At 35.3% G+C, this 26219-nt stretch overlaps 1 protein-coding gene across 3 annotated transcripts in view; it reads left to right on the forward strand.

The window, feature by feature from the left end:
* Positions 1 to 26219, forward strand: part of LOC122454581 (cadherin-10) — a 191206-nt gene that overhangs the window by 145892 nt on the left and 19095 nt on the right. For all 3 annotated transcript variants that reach the window (XM_043489150.1, XM_043489149.1, XM_043489151.1), the window contains 3 exons: positions 17874 to 18061; positions 19380 to 19633; positions 24308 to 24444. In XM_043489150.1, the coding sequence (XP_043345085.1) occupies positions 17874 to 18061; positions 19380 to 19633; positions 24308 to 24444 (579 nt within the window). The remainder of the gene's footprint in view (positions 1 to 17873; positions 18062 to 19379; positions 19634 to 24307; positions 24445 to 26219) is intronic.

Below are 26219 nucleotides of genomic sequence, written 5' to 3' on the forward strand. Positions count from 1 at the left end.
GCTCAATTCCAGAAAAATAAATGACCCAATCAAAAAATGAGCCAAAGAACTAAACAGACATTTCTCCAAAGAAGACATACAGATGGCTACAAACACATGAAAAGATGCTCAACATCACTCATTATTAGAGAAATGCAAATCAAAACCACAATGAGGTACCATTACACGCCAGTCAGGATGGCTGCTATCCAAAAGTCTACAAGCAATAAATGCTGGAGAGGGTGTGGAGAAAAGGGAACCCTCTTACACTGTTGGTGGGAATGCAAACTAGTACAGCCACTATGGAAAACAGTGTGGAGATTCGTAAAAAACTGGAAATAGAACTGCCATATGACCCAGCAATCCCACTTCTGGGCATTACACACTGAGGAAACCAGATCTGAAAGAGACACGTGCACCCCAATGTTCATCGCAGCACTGTTTATAATAGCCAGGACATGGAAGCAACCTAGATGCCCATCCGCAGATGAATGGATAAGGAAGCTGTGGTACATATACACCATGGAATATTACTCAGCCGTTAAAAAGAATTCATTTGAATCAGTTCTAATGAGATGGATGAAACTGGAGCCCATTATACAGAGTGAAGTAAGCCAGAAAGATAAAAAACATTACAGCATACTAACACATATATATGGAATTTAGAAAGATGGTAACGACAACCCTATATGAAAAACAGAAAAAGAGACACAGAAGTACAGAACAGACTTTTGAACTCTGTGGGAGAAGGTGAGGGTGGGATGTTTCGAAAGAACAGCATGTATATTATCTATGGTGAAACAGATCACCAGCCAGGTGGGATGCATGAGACAAGTGCTCGGGCCTGGTGCACTGGGAAGACCCAGAGGAATCGGGTGGAGAGGGAGGTGGGAGTGGGGATCGGGATGGGGAATACGTGTAACTCTATGGCTGATTCATATCAATGTATGACAAAACCCACGTGAAATGTTGTGAAGTAATTAGCCCTTCCAACTATAAAAATTAAAAAAAAAAACAAAAACAAAAAAACTTAAACTTCCAGGCAGGTTAATCCAAGTTCAATATGGTACATCTGTAGGAGATAAAAATCTTAGTCATTTGGAAGGAACAGAAACAGATGAAAGCCCACATGTCTTAACATCTTAAGACATCTTAAGACATGTTAAGACATCTTAAGACATGTTTATTTGTCTCAGCTGGTCACTATTACTGGTATCCATTGGATATAAGCTAGAAATGCTGTTAACCATCCCTGCAAGTCACTTGACAAAAAATTATCTGACCCAAAATGTCATCAGTAGTGAGGTTGAGAAACTTTGATATTATTTGAGTATCTCTTCAAGTGAAATCAGAAATTCTTTTATTTAAAAATATTTATTAAGAAGCTCTTTTTCCAAACACTATTGTAAATATATATATATATATTTATAATTGTAAATATATATATATATTTATAATTGTAAATATATATATATTTATAATTGTAAATATATATATATATATATGTGTGTGTGTGTGTGTATATATGTGCTTTTTGTCCCTATGATCTTTCATTAAGATGGGAGAGGCAAATGATATATAAGAAAAAAAAAATCAGTTATACATACACAGTATTTGCTCAGTTCTGGGTAAAAAGAGAAACATGAGTGTTCCAAGGGAGATGATTAGGGAAGATCTTGCTCATGAGGTGATATTTCATCCAAACACTACAAAATGTAATAGTTTGCAGTGGTAATGGATCTGCCTGCTAATGCAGGAGATGCAAGAGACGGGTTCAATCTCTGGGTAAGGAGGATCCCCTGAAGTAAGAAATAGCAACCTGCTCCAGTATTCTGGCCTAGGAAATGCCATGGACAGAGAGGCCTGGTGAGCTACAGTCTGTGGGGTCACAAAGAGTCAGACTTGAGTGACTGAGCACACACACACACAAAGGTGGGAACGTCCTTCAAGCAAAGGAAATGGCATAAGAGCAGCTCTGAATTGGAAGTTGAATGATGTTGAATGGAAGTTGAAGGTCAAGAAATGTGGTTGGATCATACCAAACAACAAGAAGGTTGCTGGGGGAATAGATCAGCAAGCCCTGCACTCACAGAAACATTGGCAATAGTGAATTATTATTGGAATTAAAAAAAAACCACAGCTATATGTGTGATCTAAGTTATCATTATGCTCTTATGGATTTAGAGGTATATAAGCATGTGAACACTGGTAAGACATGTGTACCTTAGCATGTTTCTAAAAGAGAAGCAATGGATTAGAGGGTTGAGGTGCACCTAAAAAATGAGTTCCAAAAGTATTTTAAGATTTTTATCCAGATAGCAAATTGTACTTTCACTACCAAAACAATGTATCTGTTGAAATTATTTCTGAATCCTAGGTTGTTTCAAGTGACTTTGATTTTAAAAACAACTAGCGGAGAAAAAAAAATATTGCTTTCCTTCCGATGATAGGCATGGTGCTTGCAATTAAGCATATGAGGGTTAATAAGTTTTTGTTACCAGAAAGGGGGCTTTTTTTAGGATCTGAGAGTGGGCTCTTGACTAACACTTGGAAATGAATTGTCTGAGGAGACAAACATACTGACAAAGCAAAAGTCTATTGGAAAGGGGCCCCAGGTGGAGAGCAGCAGGGGAAAAGGAACCCAGGACATAGTCTCAGGTTTTACGATAATGGGGTCAGCTTTCTAGGTTGTCTCTGGCCGGTTATCTTGCTTGTCCTTGGTGGTACGTGCGTCTCAGCAAAGATGAGTTTTAGCTTCAGGTTTTCTGGGGGGTTGACAGGACATATTAGGAGCTGGCATTTCTCCCTCCTTTCCCCCCCAAATTCTCCCAGTTTTCCACACCAGAACCCCGATTTCTTATTGGGATCTCCCGTTGTGAGGCAGCTCATGCAAGCAGTTATTATTGTACCTGGCCAAGTCAGGTGTTTTTGGATGTTAACTGTTCTCTAACATCTTGAATCCTGATTATAAATGGCTTACTGTCTAGCAGGGGAGAGAATATTTCAATATGAAATGATACATGTGATAAGGGAACTTGGGACAGAATTTAATGAGCCAACAGAGGAGCAGCACTTTTCCAAACAGAGGGGAGGAGAATTGAGTGCATCCTTTACAATGGAAGATATTTTTGAGAAAATTTATCTTTTGATATAAACCCTTACTGCAAACTACTACAAGCCATAAGGGCAGGAAAAGAAGGAGAATTCATGAAGTTGGAAATTAGCAAAATTACCAATGTAGGGTATTAGCAAAGGACATATTCTGTGCAAGTAGAAAAAGAAAATGGTAAAAGATTGCTTCAAAGTGGTGGTGAGAATTATCTTTGGTGATGCTTTTAATGTTTACTTTTCTGTATTATCTATTTTGTATCTATTTTGTATCTATTTTTATAACTTGATACAAGAAAACCAGAATAACAAAGGATAGAAAAGGACAAGAGTGACAATTGCTTTAAAGTCAGATAAAATGAGTTTTGAGTAGCAGCTATTGGAATTTACATAATAGGGGTAATTGTGGATGATCTTCCCCAACTGGCTTTAGTAGAAATCATTTAAAGAAGCTGGTGGGTTGTAAATTGAGGAATAAAAGAAAGTCAGAAAGAGGATCAAAGAAATAATGCCTGCACTTTAAAAAGCTTAGGTGAACAAGAAAATAAAATAGAAAAGGAATATATTGTAATAGTTAAAAATAAACCCTAGATTAAGGGTGGTTCAGCAGATAATTTTTGAGAGCATCCTTTATCCAGACTCAAAGCAAGAATTAGGGCTACAGTTAACCAAGGACATGAGCTACTGGTGGAATGTGTAGAAAATTAAGTGATGATCACATGAAAGTACAATATGATGTCTGACCATGGGGTAAGTACATGAAGAACAGAAAGAAGAATAAAGGACTAGTTATTTTCAGCATGAATAGGAGAGGTCTCTCCCTAAGGAGGCCTGAATAATTTTGCAAATAGAAAATGCATGCAATTAGACAATTTTGCTTCTCTAATTGTCAGTTCCTGTGTCTACAGTACTTAGAGTGCTGCAATTAACAAATAAGGTCACTTATATTAAATGTTTTCAGTAGTAACTATAACATATAGTTTCTCCCTGCGTGTGTGCCTGCTAAGTTGCTTTAGTCGTGCCTGACTCTTTGCAACCCCATAAACTGTAGCCCACCAGGCTCCTCTGTCCATGCGATTCTCCAGGCAAGAATACTGGAGTGGGTTGCATGCCCTCCTCCAGGGGATCTTCCCGACCCAGGCAACAAACCCACATCTCAAGCCTCCTGCTTCTCCTTACATAATGATTTGCTTCCCCTTCCTTATTCCTTCTCCACGAGAAATGTGCAAACTCTAATCTTGTTTTTCTTGCTCTGATGCTGTGCTGCTATTCACTGATGGCCAAAAAGTAAATAAAAGTGCCTTAAGTCTAAAGTACCTATAACTTCAACAAAATGAATGAACTTACCTCATATGAATAAAAGAACATCCATGGATGAGGACTTCAGAGCAAATGTTCCTGCTCTTCAAGCAGTCAAACGTTCAATGGTCCTTAACTTTTACTATGTTTCATTGTGCTAGGATAGACAAACGTTATACTCCATCACCTGTATTCTATCCACCTGGTATTTTCAATTGAGTATTTTTAGTTTCTTTTGCCCCCACGTACTTCCTTCTTTCCCTAAAAATCAGAAAACAAAATAGGCTTTGTGGAAAAGGATTATGAAGAGATTAAAGTACTGGAACCTGATCATTGTAGGCTTGGCAAAAACACCCAGGACAGTGGGATTTGTGCCCAAATGGTCTTTTTAAAAAGCACCTCTGGAAAAATGCTAGGATACTAAGTTTCCTCTAGAATCAGAATCAGTGATTAAAGAACAGTTGATATGCAGAGGTGAGGCTAGGCTCATTGCCTTAATACAGAAGAAGATGTTGTATGATAAGACTCTCTCAAATACTTTCCAAAAAGAAAGAAATAGAAACAGAATGACAAAAAAAATAGACATCAGAAAGGAAGGTCCATGCCTAGAGAAAAAGAGTTTACAAAAGCAGCTACATGGATGATCAGGGTTCCAGTCAACCTGCTGGTGTCTAGAAGACTTGGCTCTAGTACTTGGATGGGACAGTATTTCACTAGAACTCAAGAAAGAGGGGCTTCCCAGGTGGTGCTAGTGGTAAAGAACCCACCTGCAACTGCAAGAGATGAAAGAGATCTGGGTGTGATCCCTGGGTTGGAAAGATCCCCTGGAGGACAGCATGGCAACCCGCTCCAGTATTCAATCCAGTATGAATTCAATCCAGTACTGAATCCAGACAATCCAGTATGGATTGTCTCTTGCCTGGAGAATCCCATGGACAGAGGAGCATAGCAGGCTGCAGATCATAGGGTCACACAGAGTCAGACACAAATGAAGTGACTTAGCAAGCACACACTCAAGAATAAGAAAGAATCTAAACATCTGACTGAGATCCGGCAAAAAAACCCAACTTTAGAACATAGTTTGGGAAGACTACAGCTTGTTATTCTTATGTGGCTGCTTTTCCATGCATTGTAACACAGAGCAAAGAAAAGAGATTATTTTATCATCTACTTAGTAATGCATATGGCCTCCAGAGAAACCCAGTTGTCCTAGAACCACACCCCTGGTCTATTTAAGACACAGACCTCTTTGCAGACAGCTTAGATGGACAAGTGGAAGTCAGGAATCAGTATCAAAAACATTTATGTATTAGTTGAGCTGGGAATTTATGAAGAGAGAGAATTTATAAGCTCCAAAAAAGTATGATTGAGTGATGGGCTTCTTTATATTTATTTATTTTTGATCTCTTAATATATTTCAGAATATTATGTATATAGATGATTAATATCAAATTTGTTACAATGTGATATATTTATTACACAAGCTTACAGATCTGTCCCAAGTGCCCTCAAAAGAGTAAATTTATTGCTGCTTACCTTTTTTTTTTTTTGCTGTGACATTGAGAATGGTAACAAAAATCAGGTTTTCATCATTTGGTTGTTGGTTCTGAAAATTAGCAGAGAATTTTCACTTACAGGAAAGTTTTTTTTTGTTTTTTTTTTTAAGATGATGGGACACTGGATGTACATATAAACTTAATGAGACTAGTTTTCTGAGTATTTTGATGCCAACACTTTTCCATAAAGTTATGTTTAAAGATTATACAGAAATACAGCCAATTCAGATACCATAGCATGCAATTCTAGAATCACTCGGAGGAGGTTTTATACCTATGTTTGTTTGCTTTAACTGAATGACCTTTATTGGCTACCTTTATTTAGCTCATTAAATGACATAAATATGGATTGTCTGGTTTGCCTACACTTAAATAAAATACAGCAATAGTATAAAAATAATAGTAATAGGCACAATGTTATAACACAGATTAAACAGTGTAAATATAATATAAAATTAATTCATTTAATCTTCATATCTGTATAATTATAATAATATAACATTTATTTCCCCTTTTATTAGTTCAAAAAAGCATGAAACTTAAGTCACTTGCTCATAGTTTTACAGCTGGAAAAGAAGTAACAGTTTCGATGGCTCAAAAATCTATGCTTCTAACCATTATACTCAAAAAGAAATTGCTACATCAAAGATTCTCTTTATCTTCCCTGATGAATCTTGCCTTTAGTTAATTCAGTGGTTCACTAGTTGCCTGTAAATGGGAACAACTTCAGATGGGACATAATGAATTCATAAAATGTCCATGCATTTTGATACAAACCCGGGTAAATCAAACCTTTGTCAGTTGTTATTCAGTTGCTAAGTCATGTCTGCATCTTCATGACCCCATGGACTGCAGCACAGCAGGCTTCCCTGTGCTTCCCTATCTCTCAGAGTTTGCTCAAACTCATGTCCATTGAGTCGATGATGTCATCCAACCATCTCATCCTCTATTGCCCCTTCTCCTCCTGTCCTCAGTCTTTGTTAGTATCAGGGTCTTTTCCAGTGAGTTGGCTCTTCTCATCAGGTGGCCAAAGTGTTGGAGCTTCAGCTTCAGCATTCCAGCGAATATTCAGGACTGATTTCCTTTGGGATTGATTGGTTTGATTTTCATACTATACAAGGGACTCTCGAGAGTCTTCTCCAGCCCCATAGGTCGAAATCGTCAATTTTTGGTGCTCAACCTCCTTTGTGATCCAACTCTCACATCTCTACATGACTATTGGAAAAACCGTAACTTTGATTATATGGATCTTTTTTGGCAAAGTGATATCTTTGCTTTTTAATACCTTGTGTAGGTTGGGCATAGCTTTTTTTCCAAGGAGCAAGCATCTTTTAATTTCATGGCTGCAGTCACCATCTATAGTGATTTTGGAGCCCAAGAAAATACTATTTCCATTTTTTCCCATCTATTTGTCATAAAGTGATGAGAACGGATGCCATGATCTTAGTATTTTGAATGTTGAGTTTTAAGCCAGCTTTTTTACTTTCATCTCCATCAAGAGGCTCTTTAGTTCCTCTTTGCTTTCTGCCATGAGATTGGTATCATCTGCATACCTGAGGTGCTTTTGCAATATCTAAGGACCAAACGCAAGTGAATGCTTTATTGGATCCTTGTACTGTTTGGTGGGTAAATAAACAAGTTTGCATGAGACAAGGTCTTTCAAGGAAATGTCTATATGATACACACAGAGATTTTAATCATATACTTTCAGTGAGTTGTGAGATGACCATAATCCCTGCCTGGTACCAGGGAGGCGTGATTTAACAAGTGCTGATTTTCACTTTGTAAATAGTCAGCTTCTCCTCTACTGGGGATTCTAAGGTAATGTAGACCTCAGGCTGATCTGCATATTTTAAAATTATCAAGCACATTTCAAGTAGAGCAATAGTCAGGTGTGTCCCAAGGAAGATGTTTTAGCCTGAGAAAGGAGGGAATGAAATTAAAAATGTCTCTTTCCCCCTTTTTTAATGTAGAAAAAATGGATATTCTTATAGTCAAAAGCACTGTTCTACTATTTATATAGGTTAGATAATGGCTCTGATTTTTACTGTGATCACAAAAATATCCTTATATATTTGTAGGATTTTTCCCTATGGTCCTAGTACCTATAATTTGGAAGAATTACAAAGAAGTCATGTTATTAAAGCATTCTTTGATTTATTAAACACTTACTACTACATGGAAGGAAGTATGATAAAAAATAACAAACTAATAATATTATAGTGAGAAATAAGAAACCAAAAACATTACTAAGTCATGTGCATTTTGAAAGATTATAAAGTCATAACATTTTTTCTTTCTCTCTCTCACAGACATATACATGCACTTTTATTACATTGTAGATTCTCTCACACACATTGTCTGCTTCACTCTTCTGTTTGCTTTTGTCTATAGATGTAAGTTATATATAAATTGCATAAATATAATATACATGCACATATGTGTACATATGCAAGTAAACTTATTTCCAGAAATATTAAGTGGACAATGATACAAAAACATTTATACTATACATATATTTAATGCCCAAATAATAAAATGATCAACTCTTCAGATGTAAGGAGACCAGGAAAGAGAAAGATATTTAAGTATTTTCCAGGAAAGAAGACAGGCATTGAGAGGGAGAGCATTTTTGTTAGGAAGGACAGAATGAACAAAGGTGACATTTGGAAAAATGCACGTGATTTGGTATGGCCGGATCCCAGGATTTGTAGCAGAGGTTGTATGAAATAAGAGTGGAAATATAGCAGAATCAGCATCATGAAGAGGGTTGATACAAAAACAAAATGCTACCTGTATTGTCTAAGGGAGCATTTTTTAAGAGAGCACCAGCTTCATACTATTCTTCATTTTGTCTAATTACTCTGGCAGCAACGGAGCACATTGCTTGGATCGGAAGAGCAAGGGTTGATGTGTCTGAACTGAATCAGAGGAGAGGAGGGATTTGAGATACAGTTAAGTGGGTGAGCCATAGGGTTTAGTAATTAGGTCGACAAAAGGTTTGAGGGAGAAAGAGAGCAAAAGATACATTCTCATTTTCTACCAGAAGAGCTTGTGTGAAGAGAGAGGCAGGGATTCAGTTTGATTCGAACGTTTTAAATTAAGATGCCTGCAGAAAGATAGTGGGTTTTAAATACCTAATACACAGTGAACAATATATACAGTGGGTTTTAAAGTATCTAGTAGATAGTTAGCTATATACACATGTGAAATATACATGAGAATAGACACCTATAATCTCAGCTAAACTCAACATTTAGTGTGACATAACTGAGTAAATGGGCTTCGAAGGTGGCACTAGAGGTAAAGAACTCACCTGCCAATGCAGGAGATGCAAGAAACTCAGGTTAGATCCCTGGGTCAGGAAGAGCCCCTGGAGAAGGGCATGCAACTTACTCCAGTGTTCTTGCCTGGAGAATCCCATGGACAGAGAAGCCTGGCTATAGTCCATAGACAAACAGGGTTGAACATGACTGAAGTGTCTTAGCACGCACATAGCAGGTATGCACACAACTGAGGAAATATACAATTTCCAAGTATGTTGAAATATATAATTTTCTAAGAAAAACATAGTGTGTGGAAATTATACAAAAATACACCTGGAACTCTCCAGTGAATCCTATAGAAAGTTACCTTAGACTAAATGATTTAGCATTTTGTTAAATGGGATTCAAAGTCCCTCTGTGTTATGGTGTCCTCTAGAACACACTTGGAAAATAACCCTGGGTAGGTATAAAGATCTATAGAAATAAAGCTAGCTGTACAGATATGTTTAGACTCAAATGCTGTTAACAGTTTTTAGTAAGCCTATAATTTCAGAGGAGACACATTGCAAAGAGACTGAGTACCTAGTACAATGCAATATGTTTATGAATGACTCATTTAAGGTTATCTTAACCTTCACAATTCTATATACATTTTATGCTCCTACACATTGCAATTGTATATATCTATTGATGCCAATTAACTTGGAGACAATTTCAAAGAAATGAATCAAGATGGATTCCCTAGTCTCTGGGGATCAACGACAGCGTCTCTAAAAGCTTTGTCCCATTGCTTTCTTCAATGGCATGAACAGGAAACCGAGACATTTTGCAGCATCTTGTTTTGCTCTAATTTAACTTAAATGCCTTAAGCTAAGTTGGTGATCATGTCTCCAGTGTTCACAGATTTAGGTTTACGCCTTTCCTCTGATGAGTGTCTTCATTTCCAAAGCCTCAGCCCCTTGTCACTCTCTGGTGTGACTTTGAGCTCTCCTCTGCTTTTCCTAAATGCCCATTTAGCATTGCATAATTTCCTTAACTACTCTGCAGTTTCCTCTCAGGAGCTTTATCTTGTTTTTAATTTCTTCCTGTTAAGCTCATTAAAAAACATCTTTTAAACATTATACAACAGAATGGTTTATAAACGTGCATAATTGTGTCATTTTTCTTAGAGCAAGTATTGTTTGAGATTATGCGGCGTAGAGATGTTACAATAAGATTATATGCAAAGCAAATAAAAAAATTAAACTAATGTTAAATTATTTTGTTGATTCACGTGTGTGGTGCTTTATTCTTACAACTCTGGAAAAGTAGAGAGGTTCTTAATGTAAATGTGAATAGAAATAAGGGCAGGAAACAAAGGAAAGAGTCACATTATATCTCTTTGAAACTTATTGGGTTTTTTTTTTTAATCAACAAATGGCAGCTATTTGTTGCCACGCTTCAAAACCTGTGTTTGCCCTCTTTGCTCCCCTATTCGTTTTCTAGCATCTAATTTGCTGTTCCTGAGGAAGTCACCCTGTCACAGATCTAACTGTGCCCATCTTCTGCCTTTCCTCCCAATTCTCTTATATTGAGCTGTCAGTTATTTCTAATTCTAGTACACAAATCTGCAGTGTTTTTCATACTCAAGTTCAGAGGTCCTACTGATTAAATTTTAGTAGCACAAGTGACCTGGAATATTTAGTCTTGAATCAAAAAAAAGAACAAAAAAAAAAAAACAGAAGTACATCACAATTGTTTAAAATCACTAATAAATGAAAATTTAGATGTGTGAGGGTGTCGATAATAGCCTCAGAATACACCTATTTAAGTAGCCTTATCTTTTGACCAGTCCTTAAGAAGTATTCTTTGCAATATCACCATTTAGGTTTTTATTTCTAAATGCAGATTTGTGCAGGTAATTTGGAAATGGCAATTGCCTTTCTCCTCCTTGCATTCATGCCTTTGTGCTTAAGTCGATAACCAAACTAAGAACATACTCACTGGGAAGAAATATTTATCTGCCCTAAACATTAAAAGAAAAGCAAATGATTCAATCTGACACCTGGAATGAATTGGATACAACTATAAATTGGAATTGATAGGAAAGCGTACCACATAATTAAAGCTTCATCAACTGTAAGGTAAAAAATAAGAAGCATGCAAATAGATGCCTTTAAGGAAACATGCCATGTGAGATGGATGGCAGGTGCTACTTTGCCTTTGACAGTGAATGCAGTGCAGTCTGTCTCCTTTTTGGATCCACTCCTGCTGCCCCCCTTACATGGTAGACACCTTTGCAGGCTCTCCATTAAAGCAATTTCAGTTTGCTTGACAAACTAGCATAGCTGTGTTCAACAGACGAGTTTTGGAAATAAATTTAAGAGTATAAATGAATAGCTCTCTCATGCCTTTAAAATATAGAAATGCACTTTTTAAACTTTGAAGTAGACCCCATAAATCTCATCCTTGAATATGTTTCTTAGCATAAACACAATTCCAGAGAAAGCACTATCTCACTATGCATCATGAGCACTGAATTAAGATTTATTGAATAAATGAATTACTGAAGTTGCCAAATAATCAAAACAATCATGAATGTATGTGTTCTATATGGGGATACAACTTATATATTTTTAATAGTATGACTATCTGAATTATTTAACAGAGGAACTAAATCTATGGTATTTTAATGAATGAGTTCAACCTTAGTCATTGCTTTTCTGGAAAGAATACAACTCCTTGAAAACAATTTGATTAGTGTGTCAAAAAATAAATATATTTTTGTGCATGTATAGAGGAACCTGGCAGGCTACAGTCCATAGGGTTGCAAAGAGTCCCTGGTGCTGGGAGTGACTGAGGGCAGGAGGAGAAGAGGGCAACAGAGGACAAGATGGTTGGATGATATCATCAACTCATGGACATGAGTTTGAGCAAACTTCAGGCGACAGGAAATGACAGGGAAGCCTGATGTGCTGCAGTCCATGGGGTCACAAAGAGTAGGACTCGACTAAGCAACTGAACAGCAACATAATATGAATCAATGGAGAATGATCACTTCCCTACTAAACCTCAGAAAGTACTGAAAATTAATGTGGATAATGCTTACTCTCATGAAAATGAAGTAACCTGATGGAAACAGTCTCTGCACCTACCAAAGAATAAAGCAAAGAAATAAAAGGTTTTGGATCCTTGACCAGAACTATATGGATGACAAGTTCAAAGCAGACAGATTTTCAGACTCTAAGCCTGTGCCTAAAACTACAACAATCTGAAAAAAAGTCCAAACTAAAAATAAAAAGTGGGAGAACAAATTCCCAGAAACAATACTCCCAGTGAAATCTATGAGACATTAAATTAATGAAACAAAAAAACACTTTTTTTTTTCTTTTGTTCTTTCTCCCTGCTAAAAGATCCATGATGCAGAAACTTTCTACCATAACCTGATAATCTCCAATTTCATCAAGACAATTTTCTATTCAATTTTTTGGAAAAAAAAAAAATTTGCTTCAGGGAATTTTCTGGCAGTCCACTGCTTAGGACTACATTTTCACTGCCAAGGTCGTGGGTCAGTCCCTGGGCAGGGAACTAAAATCCCGCAGGCCACATGGTGTTGCCAATGATAATAATAATAGTAATAATAATTTGCTTCAAAGTATTAAATTCATAGATAAAATTTTAAAATAGAAAATAAGCCACCCATTCCAGTCTTCCTCCCCATAGCTCAAATCATCACAGAAAACAATGATAAATTGTTACTCTTTTTAGTTCACCTAAGTTAAACTGTAATTAAGTAATATTTTCTTGTTATTTTTAAATTTTTTTGTATATTGCCTTTTGACTTCTTTTCATGATTCTTGAAAATGGAGCTCAGTGGCATCTCAATCTGATCTCCCCTTAATATAATTATAATACATTTCAAAATTTCTCTATTGTTTATCTCACCAAGTTTAACTGTTATGAAATCTCTTTTATATCCACCATTCTCAGCCTTCCTCTCTTTCTGTCCCAATAGCATTTTCACTGAAGCGGTAAATATATCTAAGAAATTTTTAACCATGTCTTAAAAAATTCTTTATAATTTTTAAAAATGTACTTTTCAAAGTATTATGCTATCACATGTAAAAGTTGAATAGTTCAAAACTGTAAACTAAAGCTCTTAAAAGTCTTAAGAGAAAATAAGTCAGATATTTTATTTTCCATGGAGTGATTTCCACTATTGACAAAGATCCTCTTTAGTAAAGTTGTATTTTTTGAGATGTTATAGATTTGCGCTTTAGAGGTGCTATTCAAAATTTATTAGTGAAAAAACCTGATAGCACCTAGCTTAATTCTAGCAACATTCAGAGTTATAAACTTAGGTTCATCAGTATTCACTCTTCAGCATGGGTTGGCTAATCTCTGGAGCCCAGGAAAGTCTGCCATCCCAGACATTTCTTTTTCACTTTCTTAATTCGGATACATAGCTCTCTAGATCTTCTGTATTCCTGTATCTTGATTTAACTTCTTGTTTTCCTGGAATATATTCTTCATTAGGTTACTTTAAAAGGGCCAAAGGGAAAGAAATTTGCTGAGTCTAAAACTATCTTTATTGGACTATCATACTTGATTAATACTGTGGCTATAGTGAATATTCAAGGTTCAAAATAACTTTATCATCAAATTTTGATGACATTGCTCAGTATCTTTCTAGGATCAGGGGTTACCTTGAAAGGTCCACTGACATTTTGATCCATGTCTTTTATTTTTCCCAACCTCACAATTATATATTAATTTTTAATCATGTGGACTTCCTTCCACTGTCCTCTAGCTCATCAGAACTGCCCTTTGTGATTTTAATTCTCTGTTTAACCCATCCATTATTTTTTAACTGTTTTAACCTTGACTGCTACTAGATATTGTATTTAGCTTCATATCAATACAGGAAGACACTTTTCATTCTCTAGCAAAAATTTTATAACTTTCATCCCTTAAAACATAATGAGTATATTTTAAAAATATTCTCCACCTGATGACTCTACATTATTTCTTGTGTTGATATGATCCAGCTAAAGTGTTTTACTTGTCTTGATTTTGCTTTTGAGTTTTAAGTTTTAAGTTTTTGTTGCTTTTCACAAAGTTATTGTTGTTTTTTTTTTCATTTCCTGCTTACTCTACTTGTGATTCTTTTTGTATTATTACGTATATGGGATTGAACCCACGTCTCCTGTATTACAGGTGCATTCTAAACCACTGAGCCACCAGGGAAGCCCTGAATTTTAAATAGGAGATATTTATTTAGATATTTAAATAGGAGATATTTATTTCCATCAAGTACCAGTAAAGACTAATAACACTTTTAAACAAAGCTGTATTTGACAATTAATTATGGTGGATATGGGTTTGCTTGTTTGTTTTATGTTTTCATGTAGTATGCAGTAACTATAAGAGAACATAAGTATCACTGCTTTAAAGCATTACAAGAACTTTAAAAATAGTTTGCATTCACATGCAAGATACTCAAATTGTGTGTGTGTGTGTGTGTGTGTGTGTGTGTTTGAAAGAGATTATTCACAAACACACACATATGTAGTATTTATGGTTTTCCAAACAGAATAGTGTTGAGGTCTTGTTTACATTTTGTAAAAATAATGTCACACTGTATATAATTTTCTGAAATTTGCCTTTTTACACTTAATATGATGCAACTAAGATTCATCCATTTTTTTTCAATGTAACTATAGCTTATATTTTTCAATTTTATATTATGTTGGGATGTGTGATAATGTAGCAGTTTATTTACCTATTTTCAGGCTGTTTGACATTTAGACTCTCTTCCTATTTTTTTTTTAACTTTACAAACAATAATTCCATATAGCATTTCTGCAAATATTCTTCTCAGAACATTGGTGGATTTTATTTATGCTAATATTTAACTTCACATCATAGTATCCTATTATGGGTTGAATTATGTTCCATAAAAATATAGTTTTAAGTCCTTAGGTGGAAATAGGGTCTTTATAGAGGTGATCAAGTTAAAAGGAGGTATTTAAGTTTGGGGCCCTTTTCCAATATGACTAGTATCCTTTAAAAGGGGGCAATTTAAATACACAGAGGGACATACACAGAGGGAAGACAATGTGAAAATACAGGGGAAAGATGGCCACATAGTTGGAATGATGCATTGACAAATCAAGGAATGCCAACGATTGAAGGCAAGCACTAGAAGCTAGAAAAGGCAAAGAGGGATTGTCTCTAGAGCTGTCAAGGAGAGAATGGCCCTGCCAGATACCTAGGTTTCAGACATCTAGCTTTCAAAACTGTAAGACAATAAATTTCTACTGTTTGAAGACACCTAGATTTTGTAAGCTTTTTGTTTTATATTGAAGTCAGCCGATTAACCTTTGTGGACATCAAAGGGACTCGGCCATACACATATGTGTAATCAAAGGAAGAGACAGAGGTTGCCAGGCAAAGATTTGTGTAGAAAATCTTTCATAAGGAAAAAAGTGCATTAAATTGAAGAGGAAAAACGTACTTGAAAAACCTAAAGAAGACCAGTGTATGGAGACCATTAAGTAAGGGTGAAAATGACAGGAAATAAGAATCTATGAAGGGCCAGCCTATGTATGTTTTAAGGTCAAAGTGAGTTGTCAAATAGTTTCAAAATTCTGAATAACTATTGATTAAATTATTGTTTTCAAAGGGGTAATATGGCTGCAGTGTGCACTCAAAGAATAAGGGATTTAATTGGATTTGGCCAATTATAAGACCTGGCAGATGAGTTAGGAAGTTTCTCAGATATCCAATATAAGAAAAAGTACATAGTAGCTATTACATTCAAAGAAATGCAATGGGAATATGGTGGTGAAAAAAATGCAAAGTCGTCCCTGTCTTGTGTAACATCCTCATGGTACATACAAATAAATAAGTAAATCATAAAATACCTAGCAGTGGTAAGTGATAGGAAGAGTGACGCCTTCTCAAAAAGGTTCTTTTCAGTAAAATATTAAGCTTCCGAGGGGTCACAGTTGAGTAGTCACCTGAAGAAGAAAGAGGATGAACCATCTGATTATCCAGGAATAGGTGTTTCTAGGAGAAGAAATAGAAAAGGCAAAGAGAGCCAGTAAAACAGTAACCAAGGAATGAATTGAGAGTTGCTGTCAAAATGGTATAACCAGAAATTAATGGAGAGAAAAAAATGTAGAAAAAGAAAAGTACACATTAAGTGACCGACTAGGGTGTGGTCGAAATTGAGTCTTAATGATGTCTCCTAGGAAAGGACTTTTCAAACTGAGAAGATGTTGGCCTCTGTATTAGTTTGTTAGGGCTGCCCTGCAAGGAAAAACAGTCTGCATGGCATTCTCTTCTCACGGTTGTTGAAGCTGGAAGTCCAAGATCAAGGCGGTTTCTCCTGAGGGTTCTCACTGACTTGTAGATGGCCCTCTTCTTCCAGGCCTCACATGGGCTTTCCTCTTGTGCCTGATTGTGTCCAAACGCTTGACATGTTAGATTAGGGCTCAACCTAACCTTCTTGTTTAACCTTAATTACCTCTGTAAAGCTGTTATATTCTAGTACAGTCATATTCTGAGATCCTGAATAGGGTTTAGGGAGTTAAACATATGACTCTTAAGGGCCCTAGTCCCCCAAAAACTCAACACATAAGACAGCCACTTTCTCAGATTTGGTAAATTGTGTTATAATTATTTGAAGACAGTGGGGGAAGAAGTTTATCTGAGGGAAATAGTATGTGAACATATAGAGATGTAGGAAATTAATTTTGACGAGAAAGACTTTGAAAAGTCCAGTTTGGTATAAATCTTTCCTGGAAGTGACAGAATGAAAGACACATTAGGAAAGATACAGTCAGGCCAGAGTATGACTAGCTAAGAGGTCTGGATTTTATTACATATATTAAGGAGAATTAAGGTTTATGAGCGAGAATCTGCTCAATCAGAAGTGTGCTTCGGGTCAATTAATCTGTCAGTAGCATGTAGTTTATGATCAGGTGCTAAAACATAAATCTCATTTAGCAGGAGAGCTGGTTCATGCTGGAAGCATGACTGGGTGAATCAGGGGCTTAGATAAATTCTTGTTTTGCTCTGGAATGGAAGGGAGTTTGTCAGAATTTAGTGTTTTCACACTGACACTGTGAAGGACATCTTTGTATTCCTCACAGACTATCTTTGTGTCTCCTGTCACAAACAGAAGTGGGGTTCCTCCCCACTATGGCTGATTGCATGGAATTTTGTAATGTTCTGTTCTGCAGCTGCAATAAACTGAATAATAAACAACTGAAAACAAGAAAGGAAAAACAATTTTAAAGATATGTTCATTGAAATATAGAAATACTTGTGGTATATTCTGTGATTTGCTGTGATTGTATAAACACACACAGGTACATATTTCTACTCAAAGCTAATCTCTAGTTACTTGTGCAAATGCAAAAGAAGACAACATGCTCTTTTTAAAACCAGAATTCTTGGTATAGGTTGTTTAACTAGTAAGCACAGATCAAGCACCCTATATTTCTACTTTTTCTGTCCCAAAACTATATATTTTGCGTATTGTGTGTATTCAACTTATTAGTAAACATCTAATGTAAAGTTTAAGATTTATAATATTTTCTCATACACATTTTACCTTTAAATGCTCTATTGAGGAAATCTCTCTCTCTTTCTCTCTTCTTTTCTGTCATCTGTACAGACACCATCCATCTTCGAGTTCTTGAATCCTCCCCAGTTGGCACAGCCATTGGAAGTGTAAAAGCAACGGATGCTGACACTGGGAAAAATGCTGAAGTAGAATACCGAATTATTGATGGTGATGGGACTGATATGTTTGACATTATAACTGAAAAGGACACCCAGGAGGGCATCATCACTGTGAAAAAGGTGCAGAACAGCCGTGGAAATAATCATCTGTTTAGAAAGTAGATATTTTGATATGTATTATCCACTCAAGTATTGTCCATTAAGAAATATCCCTATCATGTTCCATTGTAAATGCATAAATATATGCATAAAGGGACATATAACAAAAGATCACCTTGGACGTTCTGACCCAGTGCTTTTGTTAATTAAAACCCGAAACCTGAGATTTTACAAAATTTAAAGGCAAGTTAGTATATGTGTGATTGTATTTCTGAGTCACATTAATTAAAGTCCCTTATTAACATTGTTTCCTTAAAAATAGTTAATAGCTAATAATAGCAATATATCATCACAGTTGGAGGCATAAAAAGTAACATGCCATCTATCCAGATGTATGAAGCAATAATTAGAGTTGCTAATGAAAAGTGACAGCATGGATTGGAAGATAATTTCATTGTTCACATTTTCCCTTCTGCTACATAAATTAAGCTTTTCTGCTCACATATGCTCAGTGATACAATTTAAAGGTAACTAGTTTTTTATTGTAGCATCAGTACCATCATTGTAAGAAAAAGTAAGGCCCAATAAAATTTAGGTCCTAATGAAACATCCTGCATACTATTTGCATAAAGTAACCACTAGTTAATCTCAAAACTCTCCTCAGGGTCTATTACAAAGTTCGAAGTACAACAAAGACAATGACCAGCAAAGGAGGGGCCAACTCGATATTTAAATTTCTTTTTGTTTCATAATGTAACCTAATTACCAATTACTATCAGAATTTTTCTCTTTACCCAAGGTCGTTCTTATTTTCAGTGTTTCACATAACTGCTGAAAGGTTTTGTATTAGTCTTCAAACTTTCATCAAATTTATGTAGTACTATGGGTCTGTTAAACAGAATGGAAATATCACAGCAAATATTTTAAAAGATGACTGAATTTTTTGCTTCAAAAAATTTAGCTGTAGCCAACGACTCAGCACACACAAATATACACACAAACACACACACAATCCACCAATCCATTTTTTATAATGGGTTGCCATCACATATGATAGATATTAATATCCTTTTCAATTTTTCTAAGATTTAGATTCTCATTTTCCTATGTTCTGATGTACTACATTTCAAGTACATGAAAATAAAACTGAATTCCACCTGATGTGTAAAAGTAGTTTTATTTTATATTTTATATTTTTATTACTTTATTTACAGTTAATGAACAACTTGACAGAACTCAACTAGGCTTTAAAAGTCATACTGTAACTTGGAAAAGACATATGATTCAATTTCCTTCTATCTAATTTGATGATTTATTTACTTATTTATTCTTAATACAGCCACTTGACTATGAGAGCCGAAGGCTTTATACTCTGAAGGTTGAAGCAGAAAATACCCATGTGGATCCACGTTTTTATTACCTAGGACCTTTTAAAGATACAACAATTGTGAAAATCTCTATTGAAGATGTGGATGAACCCCCTGTTTTCAGCAGATCCTCCTATCTGTTTGAGGTTCATGAAGATATTGAAGTGGGTACAATCATTGGTACTGTGATGGCAAGGGACCCAGATTCTACTTCTAGCCCCATTAGGTAAGTATGCTTATGCTTACAATGAAAAGAAAGGGAATTGAAGTAAATGGAGAGATGATGAAATTTTACTTAAAGCACTTAATACATTGAAAGAGCTGTGCATACATTTGCTGAGCACACGTATTTAAAATAAATTGTTTATGTTCTGGGGCAAGGTATGCATAAATTTCACAGTTTTCTTCAGTTTTAATCATGCCAGTTACTGAAAACTGGCTTGCATCATCTTCCCATCTCTTTAAGGTATTTATTGTTCTGACTGATGCCTTATACAGGTAAAGGCGATGTTTTTCAGCTGTGCATTTGCAGTGTAACCAAATAAATTTATTTGTATTTTTGGGTTCTTAAATAAAATGTGAGGTTGAGAGAAGTTTTAGTAATTAAAACGAATATAATCATAACAATGTCATAAGGCACTATGGTTTTATAAACTCTTCTGTATTCCTACCAGCAAAGAGGAAAGTTTTTGTTTGTTCTTTTGGTTATATCAGACAATTTAGAACATTCTAGAAAGATCAGAGTCATTTCAAATTTTTGTTTTGCTTTGTTTTCTTATGGCCCCTAAAAACACATAAGATGTGAAAACACATATAAATGAGAAGGACAAAGTTTTCGTTGACATTTGTTCTCTCATTTTTAAAAATGTACCAGGTACCTATATGTACAATATTCAGCATCAAAATGACTGCTTACTTTAAGCTGTTAGTCCATCAGTTGTTTTGGATTCCCCATCAGTTGTTTTGGACTCCGTTTGCTTCCTTAATCCTGAGCAGACTGGTTTTGGTTACCCTTTTTACAATGTGGACCAGTCAAGTAGAAGTTCAAATGGTTGTGCAGTTTCCAAGTACACACCTCTCTGACTCCTAACTATGCAGCAACAGAATTCTGGGAATATCTAATTTTATGTGCCATGTGACTCTAGCTCAAAGTTTAAATTCTCTAAGTCCTGTCATATCTTAAGTGCAGTCATTCATATATATATACACACACACATATATATATATGAATATAAATTACTATTTAATTTATATAATTTTACCTAAATATTTTCTTATAGTCACATACAGCATGACAGGTTACATATTGGCACCCCAAACTTGCATAATGTACTCAAGTATAGTTCCCACCTGCCAGCATGACTTTCTCATAAACGTCTTTTCTCCCATCCATTTGTCTTCACTAAAATTGCTGCATTCCTTGGATTTTTTTTTTCTTTTAAGATTTTTTTTGTCATTTATTTGGTAGACATTTATTGAATATACACTTTTATTTTTTCCCTTTTAAATACTTAACAAGCATTCTCTTGACAATGCTCCTAATTGACTTTAACAGCCTATGTTCTGTGTTTCTAGTTTTCAAAGAGCCTTTTTAAAATAAAATATAGTATTTTTAAAAAGTTCAGTTTATATCTAGTGGCATTATAAGGTGACAATATAAAGATCTATTTCCACTTAATGAAACAGATTCTGACTGCAGGGACTGTAGCCTGCCAGGTTCCTCTGTCCAAGGGATTCTCCAGGTAAGAATACTGGAGTGGGTTGCTATTTCCTTTTCCCAGGTATCTTCTGAACCCAGGGACCAAATCCACATCTCTTACATCTCCTGCATTGGGAGGCGAGTTCTTTACCACTAGCACCATCTGGGAAGCCCTATCTTATAGAATAATGGTTATTCTATGTTAAAATATGTCTGTGGATTCTTTTTTAATTAAATTTTTCATCAGGATGCAAATCTATGGGCTAGGAGAAAAAAATCCATTGATATCTACTAAGCAACAGAATTAATGACTTCATTGTTTATTAATGACAGAGTCTAGCCATGTTCTTTGTTATATATTTGAATTTATACTAATAAGGAAGAAAATGGACATGAATATTTTTAGATGTTAATCTTGATATACCATGCAGATTATATATATGTATGTGTGTGTGTGTATATGTATATATATATATATATTTATATATAATCAAAGAAATAAAGTAATTTTACTAAACCAATGCATTTAGAAGTAGATAATGGGGCTTCCAAGGTGTGCTAGCAGTAAAGAACCTGCCTGCCAATACAGGAGGCATAAGAGACCCAGGTTTGATCCCTGGGTTGGGAAGATCCCCTGGAGTAGGAAATGGAAACCCACTCCAGTATTCATGCCTGGAAAATTTCATGGACAGATGAGCCAAAGGGCTACAGTTTATGGGGTCACAAAGAGTCGGACACTACTGAATGCACACACATACACACATGCACACACACACACACACAATAGGATAATACTGGTCATATTATGAACTGTCCATGTCATATATCATGGATGCTAATTCAATAATTAAAAGGATTTACCTAAAATATGTCTTCTGGAACTGATTTCTAAAATGAAAATGTTAGATAATACATAGAATTTATCAATAGAGTATTGAAAAATATGCAATTGACCCTTGACCAACTTGGGGACTAGGGGTATAAATCTCCCCTGCCCCCATGCAGTGAAAAATCTGAGTATAACTTCATAGCTGGCCCTCTGAATCCATGGCTCTGCATATGAAGAGTCAACCTCAAATTTATTTATTTTAATAAATGCATACTGTAATTTGCATTTGTTGTAAAAATGGACACGTAGAATTCAAACCCATGTTGTTCAAGAGTCAGCAATAATTATGTCAACTGTGAAAAAGAACAAGGGTCTCTCTGTATCTTCCAGATAATTTTACATATCATTTTATCATTGTTTTCTAAACTGAACTACAAAAAAAAAAGAAAAAACATATAAAATGGCTTTGGCAAAGAAAATGATACTTTATATTGATTGACAAACTTCCATTTCCTGCCATAAATCTATAAAAATAAGGATATTTATTATTTGCCAATATGCCAAAGGCGTCCTTATTTCTTTTATTCAACAAATATTTGTGGGTGACCATATCAGTTACTAAAATGTTTCTCAAGAAATTCTCAGTTTGTTAAGAAAGTAGATTCAGTGTGAGAAGTAATATTCACTGAGTATGTACTAGACACTAAGTATGATGCTTGCTGTTTTCATGTTTGATTTCCTGTTTGAGATGTGAGACGAACTCCTAATACAATATGGTAAGTGACAAGGTGCTTTAGGATGGAAGGGGACAGATAGCTTCTACTTCAGGTAATAATGGAATACTCCAAGGAGGAGGTAAAATTTATGTTGGATTTTTCAGTAGTGTAAAAATTTTGTCAACTTGAAATGTAATTTATGAATTATTTCAGATATAATATTTTGATTTATTTGTGAATGGCTAAAACATGTTGTTTGAATAGAAAACTAAATTCATGTTATTTTGTTAGAAAGGGCTGGGGTTTATTAAGGAAATTTGTAAATTACTAGTCTATTCTACTTAGAACAGATTTGAAATAAAAATCTAAAATAAGCCATCCTCAAACATAAAATCACATTAACTGTATTGGTATGTTAAATTATTTTTCTAATGCAATTTATTCAAAATCCAGCATAAAGATCATATATTTCAACTGTTTTTTGGAAACATTATACAAGTTTGGAACAGGAAAAGAATAATAAGAGTTTTATGGCACTTTCAAAATTATTTTGTATTATTACTTATAAAATATAATTTAAAATGCTATTTCATATACTTTCCTTAAATAAATGACAGTTGTGGCTTAGGGAAATACGTGCCATAACATATTACTCCTAGTTTTGTCATGTTTATCTTGCTTTATTTTAAAAATGTTTTAATAGGGAACATTAAAGTTAACTAAGGGGATTATGCTTGCTACCTCCAGAATTTCAAAATATTCATAAACCACTAGGAGTGTGAAGTGGCAGGAACCACCAATGAGAGTTACTCTTTCAAACCTTGACTGACAATCTCCAAAATAATGGGATTTATACCAACTACATCATCCTGATGGATAAACCTGTTGTTAGGTTTTGGAATAACACTCAACACTATGCCTTTAATTAATTTGCAGAATAGTTGTCTTTTTATTACATACACTAAGATTTTATTTGATAAAATATCTAAAAATGCCTGTCCCAAACTTTTCTACTCAAAATATCTCTGGCTAAAATGTATACATTTGATAGTGATACATGTAGGTAAGAAACTGAAGCAAACCAGGTATCGTCTTGAAATTTTGAAACTTTGGAACATTGTCTTAATTGGTGACCTACTACGCTGAGGAAATTAACATCTCCAATATTCTTACTCCAAAACTTTGCATCTGAGAATGATCTTTTGCATTTGACCCATGTAATAATTCTCTAATAGGATTAACAATCACTAGGTAAATTCAGTTGGTAGGGTAAAACTTGTAATTCTAAGCTTTGTGGAAAAAATACGTCAGGATCAGTTAAATATGCAATACATAATGACTTAATAACATAAAATTTTCAGAACACCAGCATTTAAATGCACAGTAAAAATCAGTTCAGGCCTTAGGAAGAGGTTTTGGGGAGATGGTAGAGGGTCAATGTGTGTAAGTGTGTGTGTGTGTGTGTGTGTGTGTGTGTGTGTGTGTGTGCATATGTGTGTATGATAAATCCATGACACAGTCTGCATTCTGGATCAGTACTTTGCACTTTCCTAAAATTATTAAATATCACTATATGTGTGTCTCTGCATTTCACCATTTTCTCCTGCAAGCCATCAATAATACTGCCATGTATTTTTCTCTGCCCTCTATGTTCAGATTTTCCTTGGATCGCCATACTGACCTTGACAGGATCTTTAACATACATTCTGGAAATGGATCCCTTTATACATCAAAGCCACTTGACCGTGAACTATCTCAGTGGCACAATCTTACTGTTATAGCTGCTGAAATCAGTAAGATGAATTTTACGTATATCGTATTTAGCATAATTTTAGGTTTTATTTTATATTAAGAATAATTCCATCTCATTGCACAAATGAATTGTAATTTTAATCTAACATTTGAAAAGGCTCCTTAACACCTATAATTTTTTTCAATAGTTTCTACTATATATGCTGAGAAATAGCTATGGGCATCCACAGATCTATGTTTAGTGTTAACTAATAAAAATGATCTAGAATTAGAAACTAAAGATATTCTCTTTGTGAGAAAGGGGAATACATTAAATTCATCGCATGGACACTATGAATTAAAATTTATGCTGAAATGCTGGAAGTCCATTTTTGAACAATAAACACAGAGATAGATATGATTACTTTTTTTTTAACAGGTAAAGAAACAAAGGCAACCATAATAATAGCTAACATTAAGCACTCTAAACAGGTATTCTAAGAAATTTAAATCAACTTTTTCTTCCTAATATTTGTATTGACCTTATTTAACAAAGAATGAAGTAAGACTCCAGGGATTTTAGTAACTTGTCCAAAGTCACAATGCCAGAAGTAATAAAACTGGGATTTGAAACTAGTCATTCTGTTTTTAGATCTAATACTTAATTCTATATTAATTTACAAAAGTTCACCCAACTAGTATCAGACAGAGCCAGCATTCAAAGTCATGCGTGCATGCTAAGTCACTTGAGCCATGTCCAGCTCTCTGTGACCTTAGGGACTGTTGCCCACCAGGCTCCTCTGTCCATGGGACACTCCAGGCAAGAATACTGGAGTGGGTTGCTATGCCCTCCTCCAGGGGATCTTCCCAGCATAGGGACAGAGCCTGTGCATCTCTTGTGTCCCTTGCACTGGCAGACAGGTTCTTTACCCTAGGAGGTAAAGAACTGGGTGGCCCATTTGAAGTCTTATCTGTCTCCAATTGCAAATGTTCTTACCCATATACAGGACTGGGATACATCATCTTTAGAGCTCACTGTAAAATGAAAATCTTAGGCCTCATGTTAAAATATGATGAAGAAATTTCAGATGTCAACAGCAGAGCATTAAATAAGAGTGGGGCCGTCTGATTGTGAGGCCCTGCTAAATTGCACATGTCCCTGAAGCAAGGCCTGTCCACACATGCAAACCTGTTCATGGTTTCTGATTCCTGTATTATGATATGTGCATGGGATAAAGCAACTCTGTCTTAAATAGAAGCATTAATTAGGGACTAAATCATGGGGTTAAAAAAAAAAAAAAGACTATACATTTCAGTTCTGAAAAAGTGAGCTGAATCCACAAATACATATCAAGGTCAAGTTATTTGAAGTAATCATCCCAAGATTTGGAAGTTAGGGCACTGGGGCTGAAACAGCAAGCCTCAGAAGGGTGGAGCTGGACTAGACTTATCATCAGCAAGGAACTTTATGCCTCAAGAGAAAGTACTAGACTTAATTTTTTTCTTACATCTGGCTCTGAAATATAGATGAACCCTACCATCCAAACGATCCAGTTTTTCCATAATGAAATATAAATGGCTGTACCTCTCAGGGTGAACTGAAGAATTTTTGAGGTTTTCTTAAGGAAAGCTTTTATTTCTGTATCTGTATCCATATCACAATGTTAGATGCGCCTGACAGGATCCAGTCTGATTATTCCAGAATCACGATTGTTTGTGCTCTCTGCTCTAGTCAAGCTCCTTATTCAAGCCTAATGAGCTAGGAACTGCATTTTCCATTTCAGGTACTTTGAGAAATTTAACTTCTAAAGCTAGCTGAAATAATTACGATTCTGTT

This window comes from Cervus canadensis, chromosome 16, assembly GCF_019320065.1.
Source record: "Cervus canadensis isolate Bull #8, Minnesota chromosome 16, ASM1932006v1, whole genome shotgun sequence".
Lineage (NCBI taxonomy): Eukaryota > Metazoa > Chordata > Mammalia > Artiodactyla > Cervidae > Cervus > Cervus canadensis.